Source organism: Vitis vinifera, chromosome 7 (assembly GCF_030704535.1).
Source record: "Vitis vinifera cultivar Pinot Noir 40024 chromosome 7, ASM3070453v1".
Classification (NCBI taxonomy): Eukaryota; Viridiplantae; Streptophyta; class Magnoliopsida; order Vitales; family Vitaceae; genus Vitis; species Vitis vinifera.
This window is the reverse complement of record NC_081811.1, coordinates 1,765,550-1,785,948: the sequence shown is the minus strand read 5'-3', so window position 1 is coordinate 1,785,948 and position 20,399 is coordinate 1,765,550. Positions and strand designations below refer to the sequence as shown.

Genomic DNA, 20,399 nt, shown 5'->3' with positions numbered 1-20,399 from the left:
CGTGAGTTTATCTATTAGTAATTTAGAAATTGATAGAACTAGCTTTAATGCGAGCATTTTCCTACGACTACATATCATTTTCTACTTTACACAACTACATAATGATTAAAAAAAAACAATGGTACCATCCACTATCAGGGGATATCACTAATCAGATGATGTCACGCATAATTTTTTAGGTCTCATCGTTTACACCATAATACCATTTATTTGTACTTTCGTATCTTAATTTCATTTGCTTGTATCATTGTTCAACGGTCTAAATTTCATCATGCATATTTAATTATACAAGTTTTTTTATATAAAGAATGAGACCATCACATCCCGAATAGTAAAAAGAGCAAAGCTAATTGATACGATGGAGCAAAATGTCTCATAATCATCTGCTTGAATGAATTCAATAAATACCAGGGTTCCCTGCTTCATATTATGAAATTCTTGTTTTACAGGGATAAAGATGGCATGATTTAAAATCATAGACGTGGCAGCACACTTAGTTGGTTAGAATTTAAAATCTGCAGTCAAAAGAATCTCTGCCCCTGTTCATTTCTATCTGTTGTCCCATCTTTCAGGTGGCCAATTGGCTTTTGGTTCGACAGTGAGAGATTGTAGGATCAAATTTTCCTCCCAGTTGATATGTTTTATGCCCCATCTGCAGTATCTTTGTGTTGTCTACATTTTACGTCCATGGTGAAACAGAGGCTGCCTTGGGTCCGGTTGGAAATGGGTTTTGGGTGCTCAAGTGGGTGACCGACCCAATTCAACCCAATATTTTTAAGAGTGGAGGGAGAGTTCCTAAGAGTTTAATTTATTAACTACAAATAATAATAATAATAATAAAGGCATGAAGAACTTTTCTCCCAAAATTATCGTCTCTAGAAATTTTGAGTTTTCTTCGTGAAAATAAAGGTCAAAACTTATGTACAATGAAACTTTCGAATGGTTCCCATATTGGTAATTCTATTCATGATTTGGGATATAAAACTTGTCGGTGAAATAATCAACTTAAGATTATTGGACATCTTCGAAAGTAATTCAATTTTTTTTTTTTAATTAACAGACATAAAATTGTCCTTCCTCCAATGGTTCATGAAGAAGCCATTTGATGAAAGCAATAGGCCAGGCCCAGAAAATGCCAAGAAACAAATGAGGACGAACCTTTCATGGCACCACATATAAATGAAAAAGACTAGCCTATGATGACAGTGTTGAAAGGAAGGAGAAAGCAAGATGGGCATGTGCCAAAGATGCTGATGCTTACATGATCGGTTTTAGGGTTGAATGATAGTGTGGGAAGTAGTCCAAACACGCTAGTATGACTCTTATGGGAATGAGATCTAGTACTCTAAAAATCATGATTCTCTCCACCCACATGGATATTAGAAAGAAGGAAATATAAGAATTATGAACTCTTTCACATATAATGTATAAGCACTCATACTTATAATTCCCATGATTTCTTTTGTCACAACCTTGGTCCATCTATTCCTCAGTTGTTAAACCCACCTACGGTGCCAAAAACATATGATAACTTTGGTAGATTTGGTACAAATTCTTAGCTTATTATTAGTAAACAGTGTTTAGATAACTTTAGTTAATTTAATAGCTTGATGTCATATCGGAGTCTTAATTTATGGAAGGTCATGAGTTCGAACCCTACGGAAGTTTCAATGATGAAGCCCAAAAGAGATTCAGTCCAAATTTCAAGTTCCCTTTTGAGCAAATGGGCTCAATACATAGAACATTTGAACAATATACATATTCCCTGATTAGATCATAACCACCTTTTCCAATTAACTGAGAAGTGAACTGGTTTAGGTTGAGTGGAGCCCTTGAGGTTGAGCCCAGCCTGAGGGTCCAGCCCAGCTATAGCAACCATGCTAATGAATGGTCAAAGTCAAACTCAAAACCAGAAGAATGGCTGGTAAGAAAGTTAGGAGGCATGAGGAAAGGGAAGCAGGGGGTTGAATAGGCAGTGAGCAGCTGGGTCTTATCTATATATCTACCAGCTCAGTTTGGCACCAAACAAATATGTCTACCCATTTTTGTGGACTTTCTGGTTGCAGTAGTACAGTGTCACATGAACACACCTGATCATTTGAATTCTTCAGGGCTGTTCCATCAAGGACAATGGCATTTAAACCCGTCAAATTTTTATGAAAGATCAGCCACAAAACTTGGAGCGTTACCTCCCTGGCATTCTCGAGGAAGCGTAAAACTTTAAAGCACACTTTTGAAACAGAAATGCGAAATTAAGGACATGGAAATGCAAAGGTAAAGGCATTGAAAATTATTTTCGAGAATAGCTTTTTGCTCTTCGAAACCAAAAAAAACAAAATATATATATATATTTAGTAATCAAAAAGCTTATTTTTGTTTTTTATTTTAAAAAATATAAAATAAAGTATTTTTAAAAAATATTTTTTTAAGTTGTTTTTACTTATTTTTTAAGCTTTATTTTACAAAAAAAAAACTTATACAAATAAATAAAGTGATTTTAAATAAAGCACTACATACAAAAATTATTTTTAAAATATATTTAAAAATATTCAAAATAAGTTAAAACATTTCAGATTTCCAAACAAATTTTTGCTCTGTAAAACAATTTTAAAAAATTATTCTCAAAAACTGTTTTTAAAAACAGTTACTAAACAGGATCCAAATGTATCTTTAGTAATTGTACTAGAAAATTGTTTTTAATTTTTAAAAGGAATTTTTTTTTCTAATTCAACAAACACTTTTATGTTATGATAACTTCATGGAGAATAAATTAAATCAAATTGTTTTCGTATTTTTAAGTTTTCAAACATAAAATTCCTAATTATTTACAAAAATAGAATAGAATTCTATTTAAAAACTTAATTATAAAAAAAATGGTTGTATATTTTCTTAAAAAATAATAATAATATTTTTTAAATAAATAAAATAATATTTCCAAATAAATCAGAATAAAATAAAAGGTTTACCATCCCATGACTGCACCAAAAATAGAGGCTCATAGGATGATTATTTGTTTGTATGTAGATGCTATATTAATTTTTTATACCATGATAAAAACATTGAATTTATTAAATTATTTTTGTCACCTAATTCTGATATGAATGAAAGGTATGAGGTTTGCAAATGTGATTTTGACTTATAGGCTTGATACATACAATCACTCTTTGACAAGGAGCAGGAATTTAGAATGGAAAATATCAACCCAACTCTTGAAACATGGCTGAATAAAAGTACATCAATATAGTGAATGCAGGCACCAATATTCATAATTTTCCACTTATATTTGAGTTTCCAAAGATAATTTTGTTATTGGAAATGATTGAGAACTACTCTTAAGAATGGTTTTTAAAATCGGTTATTAATTTTTCCATATTTATTTCGACTCTTTCAAAGATGAAATAAGTTGAAAATACATAAATTTTTAACTAATTTTAATTATATTTAATTTTTTAAATATTTTTTATAATACAATCAAATATGAAAAAAAAAAAATCATTTTCCGAAATAATACTTCCTGGAATCAAACATACATCATCATTTAAGATTGGCACTGGGGCCTATATTTGAGATGTCCCTAGCAAGGTGACTGCTCACCAGTCCTCCAAGCCATGTGCCTACCCAACTAACATTTTGAGGAATCGTTGCCATGTATCCAGGGGAAATTCACTTTCTACCTCCCTCTATTAATCACTCCATGTGACCATGATGTATAGCCATGTGTTATTAAGGCTCTTTTGTTTGTCCATTGGCTCTAGGGAAATTAAAGACCCTTTTTTAATGGAGCTTTTTTTATTAATTTCAATGAAAGAGTGGCTTAAAAAATTTAATATACAAATTTAATTTCAGCAAGGGTCCTCGTGGAAGGCATGATGTTGGTCCAACTAACCTAGCCAATCCATTTTATGCCACTAATGAATAGATAGAATGGAGAAAGATTTATATGTGCTAAGTGTTTTGCTTTAATTTGTAGTTTCATTTTAATCTATGTTATAATTTTAAATTTTTTTAAAATTTTAAAAATAGGTGTTTGATTAAAAGAGATAAAATAATGGATATTTGATTAAAAGAGCCAAAATAATCCATATTTTGAAAAATTGGTCTTTATTTTTTCAAAAGAAGAAGAATGACCTTATTTGAACAAAAATATCTTCATAATAAAAGGGTATTTTTGTTCATATGAAGTTACATTGACAGTTTAAAAAATATGGTCCAAATTTTCCTAGAATAGTTCTTAAATTACAAAAATAGTTCTCATTTTTAAAAGAGTAAGTTCTTAAAAAAAATTCTTCATTTTTTCCTCTTTGCATGATTGCATTTGTAGGAGACATAAAACAACTTACTTGCCCACCTTGTCTATGTTCCTATTTTCAAGGAAGTGGGATAAAAAGTAACATGTCTACATGTTACCATCAAGAAGAACTACAAAGAAAAAGGATACGACATTAATGTATTCCAACATGTTACTATCAAGAAGAACTACAAAGAAAAAGATATGACATTAATGTATTTCAATACTCCATTAGACTACTTCCTTCTACCATTTTTGTCCATGTACATAAATAATTTGGGGTCTACATACTCATGGGACTCACACTAATCTCTAAAATTGATGTAACATATATGTGGGAAACAAGTGTTGCAAAACACCGTGCTCCCCCCTTAAGTGCAAGGAGCATGACAGTTGGCTAGCAATATAGTCTCAAGATGACAACACTTGGCATGATTGTCATGAACGTTAAATATCAAGCAATGCAATGGGGTATAGGTTTTTTGTGAGTTTAAGTCATCTTGAACTGAGGTTACTTAATCTAACCTATTAAATCCTAATTAATTAATTAATTTTATTAGGCTTCAATTAATTAATTCGCTAGCTTAATCGGGAAAGACTAGTTATAAGTTCTTATGCAACTTTGCATATTTAACAAAATACTTTTATGTGCACATATAAATAAAGAATAAAAATATCCCTTAAATAATGTGTCGTCAAGGAATATGAGCTCAAATATGGACCATTGGTACCCTATAAGAAAATATTAAATCCCTTATAATCCAATTCTAAAGTTAACTCAACATATCATTATAAAGAACTCATTGCACTCAAATATCCTATTATCTTAAAATGAGATACTAAGTTCATGACCTATTATCCATTAATTGTATGTAAGTTTCCCATGAACTAGTGTTTATAATCTAATAAGGTAAATATTATCATCCTTTCAAAATTACTTATACAATCCTTAAATCTGAAGTCCTCCTATATGTATTAAACTAACATACACTAACTCTCCAAGAGCTAACATATGTCAAATTTTCACTTAAGGAAATACTACGACCATAGTTTTTTGATCATGTGTCCTTAGGATCACTTAAGGAGATATTATCTCAATTTCATGAGATATAATGATGTTTATCTTAAGAATATATGTTGTCACTACTGAGAACTTTGAATTAGTTCATTCTCATGTCTTGGACTTTGTAGGATGTATGCATATAGCCCTAAGGATCTTTATATCTAACACATGGAAAATAAATTAAATCCCAACAATCACTTGTCTCAATCAACAATGACCCAATCCATAAGGAATATACAATCACCTGTCTTAATCAACAAAGACTCAATTCATAGGGAATATAAAATCAATTTAAGGTTTCACCTATAAGTCAAAATCATTGAAGACCTTAGCACAAACTTGGTATTCTCTCAAAATTGAGAACCAAAACAACATAGTAGTTTGGTGAAGTTATGACTACTCAATAATGTCATGACTCATCATAGGTCATATTCAATGTGTAACCATAGTAACTAATGCACTCACCATATGAACCGTATTATGACGACCGAGATAAGTTATCCTTCTAATTATGAGGTAATGTACTACAACCTAAAATGAATTGTCTAAATTCATAAATTAATTATGAACAACTCATCTAGTTACTTGCAAAGAACCTATGACTTTGATTTTTCATACAACTCCTAATGCATTCAAGTGATGTACTATGCAAGATATGTTAAGTTTGAATGTTTAGAAAGTATAATGAATGAATATTATAGAAAAATAGTAAATTGGAATCATATTCTGAATCATGAAAACTATTTATTGTAATATCATGTTATACTTTTAAGGGTTCTATTCTAACACTATATCCTAAAAACTTTACATTTTGGTCATTTTTAGTGCATTAGTTGCAAAGTTAGCTTTGGATGCAAACCTTAAAAATTAAAATAAAAAATAAAAATCTTGAGATAGAGGAAACCTAGAAGATTGCTTTGGATGAGAAGTCTAAATTAGGCGAGAAACTAAAAAGTGGAGAAAATGATAACTAATCACTTAAAAGGGTTCCCAAAGAGAAAAAAAGAATAAATTATCAAGATGAGGAATTCCTTTATTACCTAACTAGTAGAGTACTTGGTGAAAGAGCCAATAGACATAGGATACAATATTGGCCATGAATAAAGTGAACAGAAGTATGGTATCCCTTCTTCTAACAATGGGGTTGACAATGAAAGTGAGGATCATAATGTTGAAATCCAAACAAAAGATCATACTCGATCTCATTTTTTAGACAGGTGACATCATCATGGCAAGTACTAATTAAATTTTATGGCAAAGGGTGTTAAAACTTTTTGTTTTAAGAATAAGGGATTACAAACCATATAATGGAATATGTAATTGTCGAAAAGATTAACAACTTTGGTATTTATTTTATTTGTACTTTTTTTATCGAATGTTTCCAATAAGTCAACATTGTTTTTGCCTTTCATCCTTTTGAATTGTGTCTTTACTTTGCATTGATGCAAAAGTTATGTATTGCCATTAAGAAACATTTCCTTTAACCATATGCCACAATTTGATTTTCATTTTTAATTTTTTATGTTTTACCATGCCATGGTGTGTTTTATATTTGTTAAGAATAATTTGTTGACACTTTCTACATTTTTTTAATGCAAAAGAGCAAACTTTTTGAATGGAATAACCATTAACAATATGGAATATCAAAAGGATAGACCATACTAAACATACAACTGACACAATTAATATAAAAATAGCACATTTCAAATGAATTATAGCTCGTTGTAAGACACAATAACTCATTGGATGTCACAATAACAGATAATATGTTTTCATACAAACTTACTCCAGCAAGCTCTACTTAAATCTATTTAGTGAAATAATTTGTGGTGAACAAAAGAAAACTTTGCTATCTTAGGGTTATGGGTAATAGTCTAATAATATCAATGTTCTATTACATGAAAGGCCGTCCACATAATATATGGTTTTTTTACTTAAATATTTTAACAAATTACATGAAAAATGTGGGCAGAGGGGCGAAAATTGCATCATTATATTTAAAAAGTTAATATTTGAACGGGTTAAGTAGGTCGACATGATGGGTCAACACAGTAGACCGGCACAATAGCACAATTGGCCATGCCTTTAAGCCCAATATGACCTAAGGACCAAGCCATGTCAGCACAACCCACTACAGTAATTGGGTCCAACTCAGTCTTTTGGCATGTCGAGCCACGAGTCAAACTAAGCAACCAGGTTCATTTAATTTATATTCCAATAGTTTAAATTTATTGTTATGATGATCAACAACAAATTCAAATATGATTTTTTTTTCTATTTTAAACAAAAATTTAAAATTTCTATAAATTTTATAATTATAAACTTGATAAATATAAAAATTATAATTATTTAAAATGTTTGAAGTAACAAAAAGAAATACTACTTAATAATGAAAATTTTTTATAACTCCATAAAATAACTTGAAAAAATAAACTAAATATTAGCAAAGTAGGATGGCCCACTAAAACAGCCCACTAGAATGGCCCATCAACACGACCTATCGATACAATCCAATACTAGTACAACACGACACAATATGATTTGCTCGTGAACCCATAGTCTTGTTAGGTCGTCTATTTGGCTTGTATAGGCCAACACAACATGGCACGACTATCAATTGGATTGTGTCAATTCGACACATTAGCCCTTAAAGACCTGTTAAATAAAAGGTTGTGTTGGTTCGACATGACCCGTTTGACACCTTTAGACACATCGTGTTGCTTGACAAGTTCTTTAATCTCTTCAAAAAAAAAAAAAGAATAAGTGTTCGGAAAAATTATAAGGAAAAAGAAAAAGACGAAGTGTTAGGATATTCCATTCAACTACTTTGTTTTGCCATCTTTGTCCCTAGAGTATAGGATGAACGGACTAATGGGACTTGCACCTTAAAACCAATATAACATATATGTAGAGAAGTAGGTATAATGATACACCACGCATAGGATTATATGATAATTTTTTTTTTCTTCAGAGCAAAAAACTTTTATCAATAGTTATAGATCTATCTCACAATAAAGCACTCTTTGGTTAGAAAAAAAAAAAAAAAAAAAAAAGGAAAAGAAAATCAATAACTATATTTATATCCTTTTCATATGCTATATATTTAAAAAAATTTAATATGAAGGATTATTTTGTGGCGAGGTTATTTTTAACCTTGTTAACCCAAATATTTAAAAATTTGTGACTTTTATAAAACATATCTCATCCTTTTTTTCTTTTTGAAATATTTAGGTCAAAATATCAAAATATTCCAAAACCTTGATTTTTTTTTTTTTAATTTGTAAATATAATTTCAAGTGACAAAATTGTCTTATGTTATTTTATAGAAAGTATTTTGATGTGAAATGAGTATAAAATGTTTAATAAAGAATATTTTTATTCACATAAAAAAATAAGTCATTCGTTTTGAAAAAGTAAGAATTATTCTTTTAAAATAAGAATTATTTTAATCTTTTAATAAATACATTTCCTCTAAAAAAAAAAAAAAGAAGAAGAAGAAGAAGAAATATACGTATTCACTCTCTTCCATAGTTATTATTGCATCTATCTTCTTTTAAGTTCCTATAAAAAGGAGGCATATGGTCAAATACAGAAGTTCATATTATAAAAAATAAATGAATAAATAAAATAAAATAAAAAAGGGAAATAATCTAAACCAAATGAGGACCTTATAATGGACCCCCAATTGAAAAATTAATGAACCCAAAATAAGATGGAAATTAGTAAGTAGCTATTTCTCACCAAATGTTCTCAAATTTAGGTAATGCTCGTAACTAGACCCACCTCCAAAGATTACATGACCCCAAAACCACATTGATGACGATTGATGACTTATCTTCTTCAATGTCAAAATTAATTTTAAAATTTTTCTTTTAGATTCTCTCTCAAGGCAATGGACACCAAGGAAATGGCATATGAATTAGGACTTAGGAAGTAGTACACGCACTAAAGCCAGAGGCCCATTGACAAGGAATAAGATAATTTGAAAAATTAAAGAAGTGGGAATTGTAAAGAACAAGTGGTAGTGGCAAATAGGAAAAAGTCCCAACGCCCAGTCTTCGCCACCTAATCTGAGGTTGTCACCAAAAAGGCTGGGCGCGGGAGCTCACAACGGTACAACTAACCAAAGCCAAAAGCCCTAGTAGTATGACAGATGAGAACTGTCAGTTATACTTACCAGTCAAAACTCCACACTTGGGCACTTCCTCTAACCCTAACTACTCTTTTTTTCTTCCTCTCTCACTCGTCTTTATCTGCGATATCATTCGCATCTCCCAAGCTAACGACCCTTCAATTTTGATATGCTTTCTGGGGTGTCTCACACGCACACTTCCTCCTCAAAGTCATCTACCTTTTCTTCTCACCTGCAGGTCTGGGTACATATCATCTCTTATCCTCAAAGTCCTCCCACCCTTTGTTTCTCTCTTTTAGAGTTGAATAAAGGGGTTTGATTTGCAGATCAGCTGGCTCTTGAGGAGTCTCTTTACATACCCGGAATTAGAAACGTGTTTTTTTTTTTTTTTTTTGATGCTGAATTTTGATACAAGGGACTGCGATTATCGGAGAAGGCAGCGTTAGTCTGGCGGTGAACCCAGTTGCAGGCAATGGCTGCGCCGCCGAATAGCCGGCTTCAGAGTATGTTGCAGTCGGCGGTGCAATCAGTTCGATGGACTTACAGTCTATTCTGGCAAATCTGTCCCCAGCAAGGGTAATTCTTTCTGGGAATAATCAAAGCCCATTTCTTCAAATTTTAATGGTTGACTTACATTTTTCCTCCATGATCAGAAACCATTTTCACGTATATGACTCAATTGTAAATTGCGATTCAGGATCTTAGTGTGGGGAGATGGGTATTACAATGGGGCAATCAAGACTAGGAAGACGGTGCAACCAATGGAGGTCAGCGCCGAGGAGGCGTCCCTCCAGAGAAGCCAGCAGCTAAGGGAACTCTACGAATCGCTGTCTGCTGGAGAAACCAACCAGCCAGCAAGGCGGCCATGTGCCGCCTTGTCGCCGGAGGACTTGACCGAGTCGGAGTGGTTCTACCTGATGTGTGTCTCTTTCTCATTTCCTCCTGGGGTGGGGTAAGTCCCGAAAATTTTTCGACTTTCTTTCCAAGTGAATTGATTATGGGTGTTCCTCTTCTCCCTCTATTTCCAATTGAATTTCTTGTTATAGTGCACCACTGCAAGTTAAAGTAGAAAAGTTTATGGGCGAATGATTTCTTTTGTTTTACGCTCTTTGTCACACGGGAAGCTAAGATTACCGAATCAACCACCCCCCTCTCAAGATTCAGTAAAAATTCCAAACATACTTTTTTTAGGATACTAGGACACCCATGAAAAAATGAGCACACAATTCAATTCTTTCTAAATGAAGAGAGCAGAGAAAATAATTAATGGAGCACTCTCTCTCTTCCTCTCTTTCTCTCTCTTTCACTGGTGAGTGAAAATAAGGGTAGTTGTGTGTATGAAATGCAAGAAAGCAAGGACACACAAGAAGAGTAATTGAGAGACTGGTGAGATGATCTCTATATAAATATTGATGCTGCAGCAATCCATGTGTAGATGGTAGTGACCACACCCAACTTCTTGAAAACAAAACCTTGATTTATTTTCCTTTATTTTTTCCTGTGAAAGTTTACTGTACCTGTCATGGATTACAATATTGGCGGAAGTTGATGGTAGCCAATACCAGTAGTTAGGTGGGAGTCTTTATGTCTTCGTCTTCCTTCCAATACTTCCAGCCAGGATTCTTGTTGAGAAATTAAAGGAGATGGCTTGCTTTGAGATATTATTATTATATATCTCTTTGGACACTGAAATTTGCTATGTTATGGAGTATGTTTTGAAGCTCAAGTGGCTTGACAATAGAGACAATAAATAGACATTGAAATTTTCCTGCCATGGAAGCTGATCTTCTGGAAAAGCAGACTACACCATTATAACACAACTGTGAGCACCAGTCACTATTGTAATTAAATTTCACAGATGGATCACTCCTCTCACTCTCATCCCAAAGCCGTCTGCCCTGAACCTGACATGTTGGTACCTCCCTGCTGTAAGAAACGCCGAGTAGATTGATGTGCAAAGTGAGACAGTACATTGCTCTATAGTTTCAGGTCACATGCACGTTAAAATTTTAGGCTACAGATGCCAAAGTACATCAAGTTCATGGGTTATAGTGCACCATTTCCTCAAATTCACCTTAATTATCACCTTACTCGAAGTGAATAGAGCTACATAAAGCAATACGCCAAGGCAAATGATTCCACAGTAGTGCTTGAGGGCATATCTTTATGATCTGTGTGCTTGTGGTTTTATGTATAGAACTGTATATGCGGAATGCATAAAGTGATGAGGGTCTGATTTGTAGGTTACCGGGAAAGGCATATGCAAAGCGGCACCATATATGGCTTGCAGGAGCAAATGAGGTCGATAGCAAAGTCTTCTCTAGAGCTATTCTTGCTAAGGTACCATGACATTCCTTTTGCTTTCATTGTTTTCATAAACTGCAATATGCATTCTAGCTGTAGGAATTTTCATCATGTTTCAACGCTTTGAAAACAAAGAGGGGCCAGGTTCTGTTCTATGAAATGGATTGTTTTGTCCAATTGTTAGGCTTTCCAAAAGAGCCGGTTCACGGGTTAAGCTTGAAAGCTCTAGATGGGGTTGATTTACTGTAGTATTGCTTCAATCACGCATGCATACTGGATGTCATTCTTAAGAATTTTGGACTGACTTCTTTCTTTTTTTTCTCCTCATTCTCAATATGCACTTCCTTGGCACTGCATCAGAGTGCTCGCGTACAGGTAAATTTCATAGCCCATCTTATCCAGTCATTCTGACTTTCCATCATAGTGTTTTGAGCTGTTACTAATCTCGGAAAAATATTACAGACTGTGGTTTGCATTCCTTTAATGGATGGCGTGGTTGAATTTGGCACCACTGAGAAGGTATAATTAACTAATTTGTGATCAAAGAATAATAGGTATTAATTGGAATTTTTTTTTAATGATAATGTTGAATTATTTGGCATTTTTAGGTTCAAGAGGACCTTGGATTCGTCCAACATGTAAAAAGCTTCTTCACAGATCATCAACTCCACAACCACCCCCCTAAGCCAGCACTCTCCGAGCACTCCACTTCGAATCCCGCCACCTCATCAGACCACTCGCGTTTTCATTCTCCGCCGATCCAGGCGGCATACGCGGCAGCTGACCCACCAGCAAGTAACAACCAAGAGGAGGAGGAGGAGGAGGAGGAAGAGGAGGAGGAGGAGGAAGAGGAAGAAGAAGAAGCTGAGTCCGACTCGGAGGCGGAAACGGGGCGAAACAATCGCAGGGTGAGGACCCAGAACACGGGGACTGAGGGCGTGGCAGGGTCTCACACGGCAGCGGAGCCGAGCGAGCTCATACAACTAGAAATGTCGGAGGGCATACGGCTGGGATCACCAGATGACGGCTCCAACAATCTGGACTCAGACTTTCACATGCTGGCTGTGAGCCAGCCAGGGAGCTCAGTAGACCATCAGCGCCGAGCTGACTCCTACAGGGCGGAGTCGGCTCGCAGGTGGCCGATGTTGCAGGACCCATTGTGCAGCAGCGGCCTCCAACAGCCTCCACCACAACCACCGACAGGTAAAGTGACAATAATAACTTGTACCGTTGCACGAGACCTATTCAGTACGGCACTCCTTCATCACCTTGCAACATCGGCAACAAATATTAGCCGTTGATCACGCATCATTTTCAAAATAAATGATGTCGCGGTACGAAAAGGTCTACTAATAGAGTACATACTCTAAAAATGCCCACTCCATGCAAGCCATGCAGATGGGTCCCACTTGATTCTTTAACGCACTTGTAATTCAATTCAACCAATTCAACCTTAGATTCTAGGCTTGCCTCCCACTCTTGTCCTATATTATCCCAAATATATGGACCAATTTTGAAAAAAATAAAAACCATATATATATATATATAAAATATATATGAGGACAAAATTCATTTGGGATCGCACGCAATTATCTCTTAAATAAACAAAGAAAATTTTTAAAAAAATAAAGTGATGAAGACGCCTCGATGCTCGAGGCACGTGCAAAATCTTAACTAACCAAGAAATTTGACTATGTTGTTGACTTTTGCCTTGATTTTCGACTTTATTAACTCTAATATTCTAAATTTATTATTAATGGGTGCCCTCGAAAACCTACATTATTCGCTTTGGACTCGATTTTTAATATTATTAGTGTAACAAGTGCTTAATTTTGTTTTATTTGCGCAGGGCCCCCTCCATTGGATGAATTATCACATGAGGACACACACTATTCACAAACCGTCTCAACCATCCTTCAACACCAGCCGAACCGGTGGTCGGAGTCGTCGTCGTCCGGATGCATTGCGCCATACTCCAGCCAATCAGCGTTTGCCAAGTGGACTACCCGCTGCGACCATCACCACCACCCCATGGCTGTGGAGGGCACCTCCCAGTGGCTGCTCAAATACATCCTCTTTAGCGTTCCCTTCCTCCACACCAAGTACCGCGACGAGAACTCTCCGAAATCCCGCGACGGCGACTCCGCCGGTCGGTTCCGCAAGGGAACGCCTCAGGACGAGCTCAGCGCCAACCACGTCCTCGCCGAACGCCGCCGCCGCGAGAAGCTCAACGAGCGGTTCATCATACTCAGATCGCTGGTGCCGTTCGTGACGAAAATGGACAAGGCTTCGATTCTCGGAGACACGATAGAGTACGTGAAGCAGCTTCGGAAGAAAATCCAAGATCTGGAGGCTCGAACACGGCAGATGGAGGTGGAACAGCGATCGAGAGGATCCGATTCGGTTAGGTCAAAGGAGCATCGCATCGGGTCCGGCGGTGTAGATCGGAACAGGGCGGTGGTGGCAGGGTCAGACAAAAGGAAGTTGAGGATAGTTGAGGGGAGCACCGGCGCGAAGCCAAAGGTGGTGGATTCACCACCGGCAGCGGTGGAAGGCGGAACAACCACCGTGGAGGTGTCGATAATAGAGAGTGACGCATTGTTGGAGATGCAATGTCCGTACAGGGAAGGGCTGTTGCTGGATGTAATGCAGATGCTCCGAGACCTTCGGCTCGAAACGACGACGGTTCAGTCGTCGTTAACCAATGGGGTCTTCGTGGCCGAATTAAGGGCTAAGGTACGCTCTAATCTCTACCCTCCGATTTGTATGCTTTTTAGAGATTTGACCCACGTGCATTATTTAAGATGGCCATATATTTCAATTCATATAACAAAATTATATGCATTAGAGGCATTTCTTCACGATATAAAAATTTACAAAATGCGTAATCATAAAGTGCAATCAATTCAACCAACGGACTTATTTCTCTGTAATATACTATTTATTTACTATTTTAATTCAAAGGTAGATAATTTTGAAACAAAACTATTTTCATGTCATAGTTGATAGTTGATTGTTGGATGGTAAAAAAAGTTAAATTATTTCTTATTATTTTATTTTTTTTATATTCAAGTATTATATTTCATATCGATGTTCACACTCCTCAACAATACCAACTATTGATTTATTTGATAGACCGAGGACACTTATAATATGTTTGATAGTGATTCTATGAAGTATTTTAAATTTTTATAATATTTAAAATATAAAAATTTTCAAGTGTTATAAAGTTTAAAAACACTTTTTAAAATGGATTCTTATAAGTATAACATTATTACCAAAAATGTTGTAATTGTTGTCCAACAACTTAGTTACTGAGAATGCTATGATATCACCCACTGATAAAGAAGCATGAACCACAGAGCCTATTAGTGTGAATCAATATTTTACTGAGGCAAATTGCGGCCATCATCCTAGCCACTTGGGGAGGTCATTGTGACTGGTGGGCCTCTCCATCTTTGTTAGGATTTGAGGTCAGTGAACCAGGGAAAAAAATATTGGTTTGTTTGCCTATTGGACCGATCAAGTGAATAAATTTAATAGATTGCTTTTAATGATTGGGATTTGTGAAAGATTTCTGCTAACCATATGTTGGCGATTATTATTGTCACAGGTGAAGGAGAATGCCAGTGGGAAGAAGGCAAGCATTATGGAAGTAAAGAGGGCAATAAACCAAATAATACCCCAGTGCTGACCTTCCATATATATATATAAATATAAAAAATGTTTGTAGAGATAATCAATCCACTGATGGATGGCCCAGTAGTGATGCAGAGGGTTCAATATATGGTATTGTTGCTGATGTTGTAGGCGTTTGCTAGATAAAAGATAAAGGCTGTAATACCAAATTATTTTCTAACATGATGATATTCAAGTGTATGTTCAAATCTAACATAGATATTCAAGCTAAAATTAGCTCTCAAAACAGTTCTGTTATTCATGATGAAGCACAAATATCAACCGGAAATGTTAAAAGTATATTTGATAATGCTTTTAAAAAACACTTTTAAAAATCAATGCTTTGACGAAATTTAAAATATATATATATATATATATATATATCACTTGAGAAGCACTCATCACGAAGAAAGGGAAAATCAACAAAACCAAAAGGAATAATCATAACAAAACCATTTTCTTCTCATCAATCAATGAACTTTTCCTCGTTGAATCGGATCATACAGAGGAAATTTTCCATTTCATTTTCTGATGAAGCGTCATGTACATAATAAATGCATTTAAAATGAATAACGTTTATTAAACAGCAGAATGGCTATGGCCGGTGAGAAGAGCATCCAGTCTGTTTTTCCTTCCAAAGCCTTCCCTCCTGTAATGCCTCATTTCTTTGCCTTCGCAAACCTGAGGCATCGGTACTTTTCACCACTTACAGTGATTTCAAGAGCCCCGTCTTGGTTATCTTGATTTGATGCAGTTCCCATTAGGACACTTTTCTCCTTTTCAAGGTTCTCTTTCTCCATCTTCAGCCTTGCTTCTTGTCGGGCAATCTCTGCCTGAAAGATGAAATATTGAGTCTAGAGAATAAAATAAAAACAAGCCATACATCACATCACATTCATAACAGACGGTAAGAATAGTTAAACTGATATACACAGTCATAAGTTCATTTTCGTGTGTTGACAGCTCATTGCCGCCACTGGACCACAGCTGTGAGGCTCTCCAAGCATTTAGAAAGCCGAAGAACGGATTGGACAATATGAGATGTAAACCAACAGCCCAAGGTGGTACTGGGAAACAGTTGTCAAAACCACCATGAAAGTCACCATGTTGATGAGATACCAAACATGTAAATTTTGCAATTACCAATTTTCAGCGCAAAGCATAGAGATTTTACTACCCCACACCCAAAAAATCAAGACAGATGTTAAATACCCCAATAAACAATAAGAACACTTAGGCTATGTTTGTTTCCCAAAAAAATTGAAGGCAAATGCAAGAGAAAAAAAAAAATTAAAATTAATAAATTATTTTTATATACTATTTCAAACTTATTTGACCAATTTTAACTCTTTTATGTAAATAATAAACAATTTAAAAATGTATAAGTTTCTAACTAATTTTAATTGTATTCAATTTTCTTTCATATTTTTTCTAGTAAAATCAAATATAAAAAAATCATTTTCCTTAACATTTTCTATTCTTTCCTAACTACTTTTATGCAACCAAACATAACCTTGGGTTGCCAAACAAATTAACTCAAACAACCCAATTAAATTAATTGTTAGCCATACTCTGCTAAAGTTAGATGGTCGAAGCAAGGAGGAGGCCCATAGCCCCTCAAAATGTTGGAGAACATATATCTCGTTCTTTTTCTCTTTATTTTAGGTTACCGTTTGTATGACTAGGAGGACCCATAAATCTACACAAATTATTTTTGGTGCCAATGCCCATTACATTGAAGGCTCATAAGCCCAAATCTCACTTGTCAATACCAGAATTACCATTCAGCTTTTGGCCGAAACAGAGTGACCCCTTAAGGAAACCACAAGAAGGAATCCTCAAGGATCAATTAGGCTTTATCTGGAAGACAAGCCAGAATATATATATCAAAGCTAAGAAACACTTGAAATTAACACAATCTATATACACAAAAGCACATAAAAAAACTCAGACATTATTGTCAAATGCAACAAACATAAAATCTGGTAATAACCACAAGAGAGGGTATTTTTAAGCAAAAGGGTAGAAAATGAAAACCTTACTGTAAATAGAGAAAGTATTGACATCTTATAAATAGCATTATATCCTAATAAATACCTCACGACGAGAAAGCTCAGCTTTCCAAGCAGCTTCACGCTCAGCAACTTCACGTTCACGCTCTTCAATATAACTCTGCATCTCTCTCTCCTTCATTATTCTGTCTTGTATATCTGCATCCAGAGCTTCCTTCAACTCCTGCACAAATTTATCTACCACTGCCTTTATTCTCAAGGACATGTCCCCTCACCTTACAAATTCAAAATGAAACCTAAGAGTAAGGCCGTTCCTTTTCAGAAGCAGTGCTTTATCAAAACTTATGTGAGATCGATGTCAGCAAACATATTATTCCTTTTAATCTATGAGAAGATCAAGGAGTCCCCAAATAGAAGAGACACTTTAGTCGATGCCCTTAATGCTGGAGCAGGAGTTCACATCTGCCACATCAACACTAAAGCAGAGTTAGCACCAAAAACATGTAGGTTACACTTAGTTGAATGATTGAACAACCATACCACAACTGTATTTGTTTAAAACTTTAACCATTTGATTTCAACCAAAATTGTATTCATTGAAAATTTGAACCATTTGATTTCAATAAAGTCGTTTAGCAAATTTCAGCAGGTCTAAAATTCAATAAAATGTGGAAAAAAAAATTAAATCAGATGATTAAAACTAAGTGATACTAAGTGAGATCCATCAGGTGATGAATCCCAATCATCTTCTTTATAGCTAACAAAAATAGAGTAGTGAACCTCTCTATTATTACCATTACTCTTATTGTAATAAGAGGACCCATGCTCAAAAAATTGAACCTTTCCATTCTACTTGTACTTTGGCTCCTCACCGGTTTCCCCCACAACTCTCACCACATCAGTATATTAATAACCCACCATAGATCACATTCCACTTGCAAACTGAAAACACCCAACTACACACACTAGTAGTTGAACATTACAAAATGAGACACTACACAAACTCTACTATTCATTTTAAAGAAAAATGACCCTGTTATTTATTCATTTCATTATTATTATCTTATTTACATTGCATAGTCACTACCCATTAAATCCCGAAACCTATCAGATGTTTCTCCTCCATAGCAATTATACATTAGATGAATATAGTTAAATGTCCTGATTTTCAACATCTGATTTTTCAGATTTTTGGCACAATGCTTCTAGTCTATACCCATTAATTTCAATAAAACTGAATATTCTTTTTCCCCCTTCTTCTTAGTGTTTACATTAAGAACAAACGTAGTCTGAGCAGGGGTTACTACTCTGATCGACTCAACATAAAAAATAAATAAATAAACAAAATTAAGGTGAGTGACTCAAAGTGTAGCATCCTAATTAGGGTACAAAATGAAGAGCTTTGCTCTATCGGAAGATTCCATAGCTTTTGATTTCATTAGGTGTGGGCAAGGCATATACTGGATTGAATTTTCCTATCAAAAAAAAAAAAAGTAGAATGGATTGAATTTCATATCACTAAAATTTTCCACTTCATCTTATGCATGACAGACAAAAAAACATAAAAGAGAAGGGACACAAGCAATCACCGTTTCGAAGCTAAGCTTCGATGCACAAGAAAATGAGATGAGGAAGAAGAAGAAGAAGAAGAAGAAGAAGAAGAAGAAGAAGAAGAAGAATGCAGAAAAGAGGTATGGGAAAGTACGGTGAGGGATTGATGTTCATAATAATTAGTAAACATATATGAGGGAATCCAAACGCAAACCCTAACCCTAACCATTACGAGAAAAAGAGAGATGGGAGGAAATAGAAGTGATGAGATGAAACCCGATTCGAAATCAAAGAATGAAAGAAAGAGGAAAGGAATAACAGAGAGCGTAAGGTCGTGGAAGGAATCGGAGGAATACCTGGAAGGTGTAGGCGATGGAGTGGCTGAAGAAGCTATGCCCAGAATTCAGATGCTGCCAAAACTTTTCCTCTCTCCATTTCTTTGCTTTCGGTTCTCCTATTATATGATGCGGTGGCGTCAGTATCAACCATGCCAAGCCGAAGCCCTTCTCAAAAATTTAAAATATACTATATGATATATAAACACTAAATTTGAAAAAAAAAAAAAAAAAACAAAAAAGGAAGAAGAAGGAGGTGTCTTAGAAAGAAAGGAGTGTGAAGGGCAAGATATTCAAATATTTTGCCACCCATGTTTTCTATATAATAATGATTAAAAAAATTATAGGTAATGGGTGGTGTTTTAATTATTAGAATCCGATAATGGGTTATTTGATAAAAGGAATTATTGAAAATATAATTTTTTAAAACTAACCTCCGTCTGACAAAAAAAATTCAAGAAAAGAAATGTAAAAATGAGAGTATAATAGTAGTTTTTAATATATAGAAGTTATTCTATATGAATATTATCACATCCCTTTTAAATAAATATTTTTTAATTTTATTATAAATAGTTTACGAAGAATGTCAATGGGCTTATCCGTTCACCCAAAATTAAATTTTCAAATTATGAAGTTTTTCTATTGAAATTTCTTACTTTTATCTATTATCCATACATTATCGTGTTTAATAGCAAAAGGTTTAAGTCAATGATTTTAAATTACTCATTCACTATCCCTTCTAACATCAATTTCACTTCCAAACAATAAGTTCTAGTATATTTGTGTTATTAATCTTGTCCTAAGATTCATGTTATCTTCTTTTACAATATGATATTATGGTAAAAATGTTTTCATTTTTATTTGTTAGGCAAAATACAATCTTGAAATAGAATTTTGAATTAACTTTTAGGAAGCGTGTTTTTGAAAACACAAGTGTTTTTTCTTTAGTGGAAACATAAACTTTAAAAATAAAAATATTTAAAAGCATGTCACTTCATGTTTCCACATAAATTACCTCTTTATTTTCAAAATAAAG

General features: G+C 34.5%; 2 protein-coding genes across 4 annotated transcripts; one reads left to right on the top strand and one right to left on the bottom strand.

The window, feature by feature from the left end:
- The first annotated feature begins 9,823 nt into the window (after positions 1-9,823).
- On the top strand, positions 9,824-15,710 carry MYC1 (bHLH-like DNA binding protein). The gene is given in 8 exon segments (NM_001281253.1): positions 9,824-10,059; positions 10,181-10,435; positions 11,727-11,823; positions 12,148-12,162; positions 12,250-12,306; positions 12,396-12,990; positions 13,637-14,523; positions 15,401-15,710. Coding segments are annotated over 8 exon segments (2,091 nt in total). The 5' UTR covers positions 9,824-9,955; the 3' UTR covers positions 15,482-15,710.
- A 210-nt stretch (positions 15,711-15,920) lies between these two features.
- On the bottom strand, positions 15,921-19,621 carry LOC100245962 (uncharacterized). 3 transcript variants are annotated; one of them, XM_010653847.3, is made up of 3 exons: positions 19,385-19,621; positions 17,563-17,953; positions 15,921-16,298 (listed from the first exon to the last, which is right to left on the bottom strand). In XM_010653847.3, exons 2-3 carry the CDS (start codon positions 17,740-17,742, stop codon positions 16,125-16,127), a joined length of 354 nt encoding a protein of 117 aa, XP_010652149.1. In that variant the 5' UTR covers positions 17,743-17,953; positions 19,385-19,621; the 3' UTR covers positions 15,921-16,124. The 3 variants fall into 3 exon arrangements, with proteins under 3 accessions (XP_010652149.1, XP_002277553.1, XP_010652150.1); XM_002277517.4 differs by having other exon boundaries at positions 17,563-17,939; XM_010653848.3 differs by having other exon boundaries at positions 17,563-17,939; positions 19,067-19,386.
- Positions 19,622-20,399: the final 778 nt, after the last annotated feature.

Coding starts and splice junctions, on each gene's coding strand:
- LOC100245962 (XM_010653847.3), bottom strand. CDS start 17,742: ATGTCCTTGAGAATAAAGGCAGTGGTAGATAAATTTGTGCAGGAGTTG. Junction 16,299..17,562: donor CTGAGCTTTCTCGTCGTGAG/GTATTTATTAGG, acceptor TTCATCTTTCAG/GCAGAGATTGCCCGACAAGA.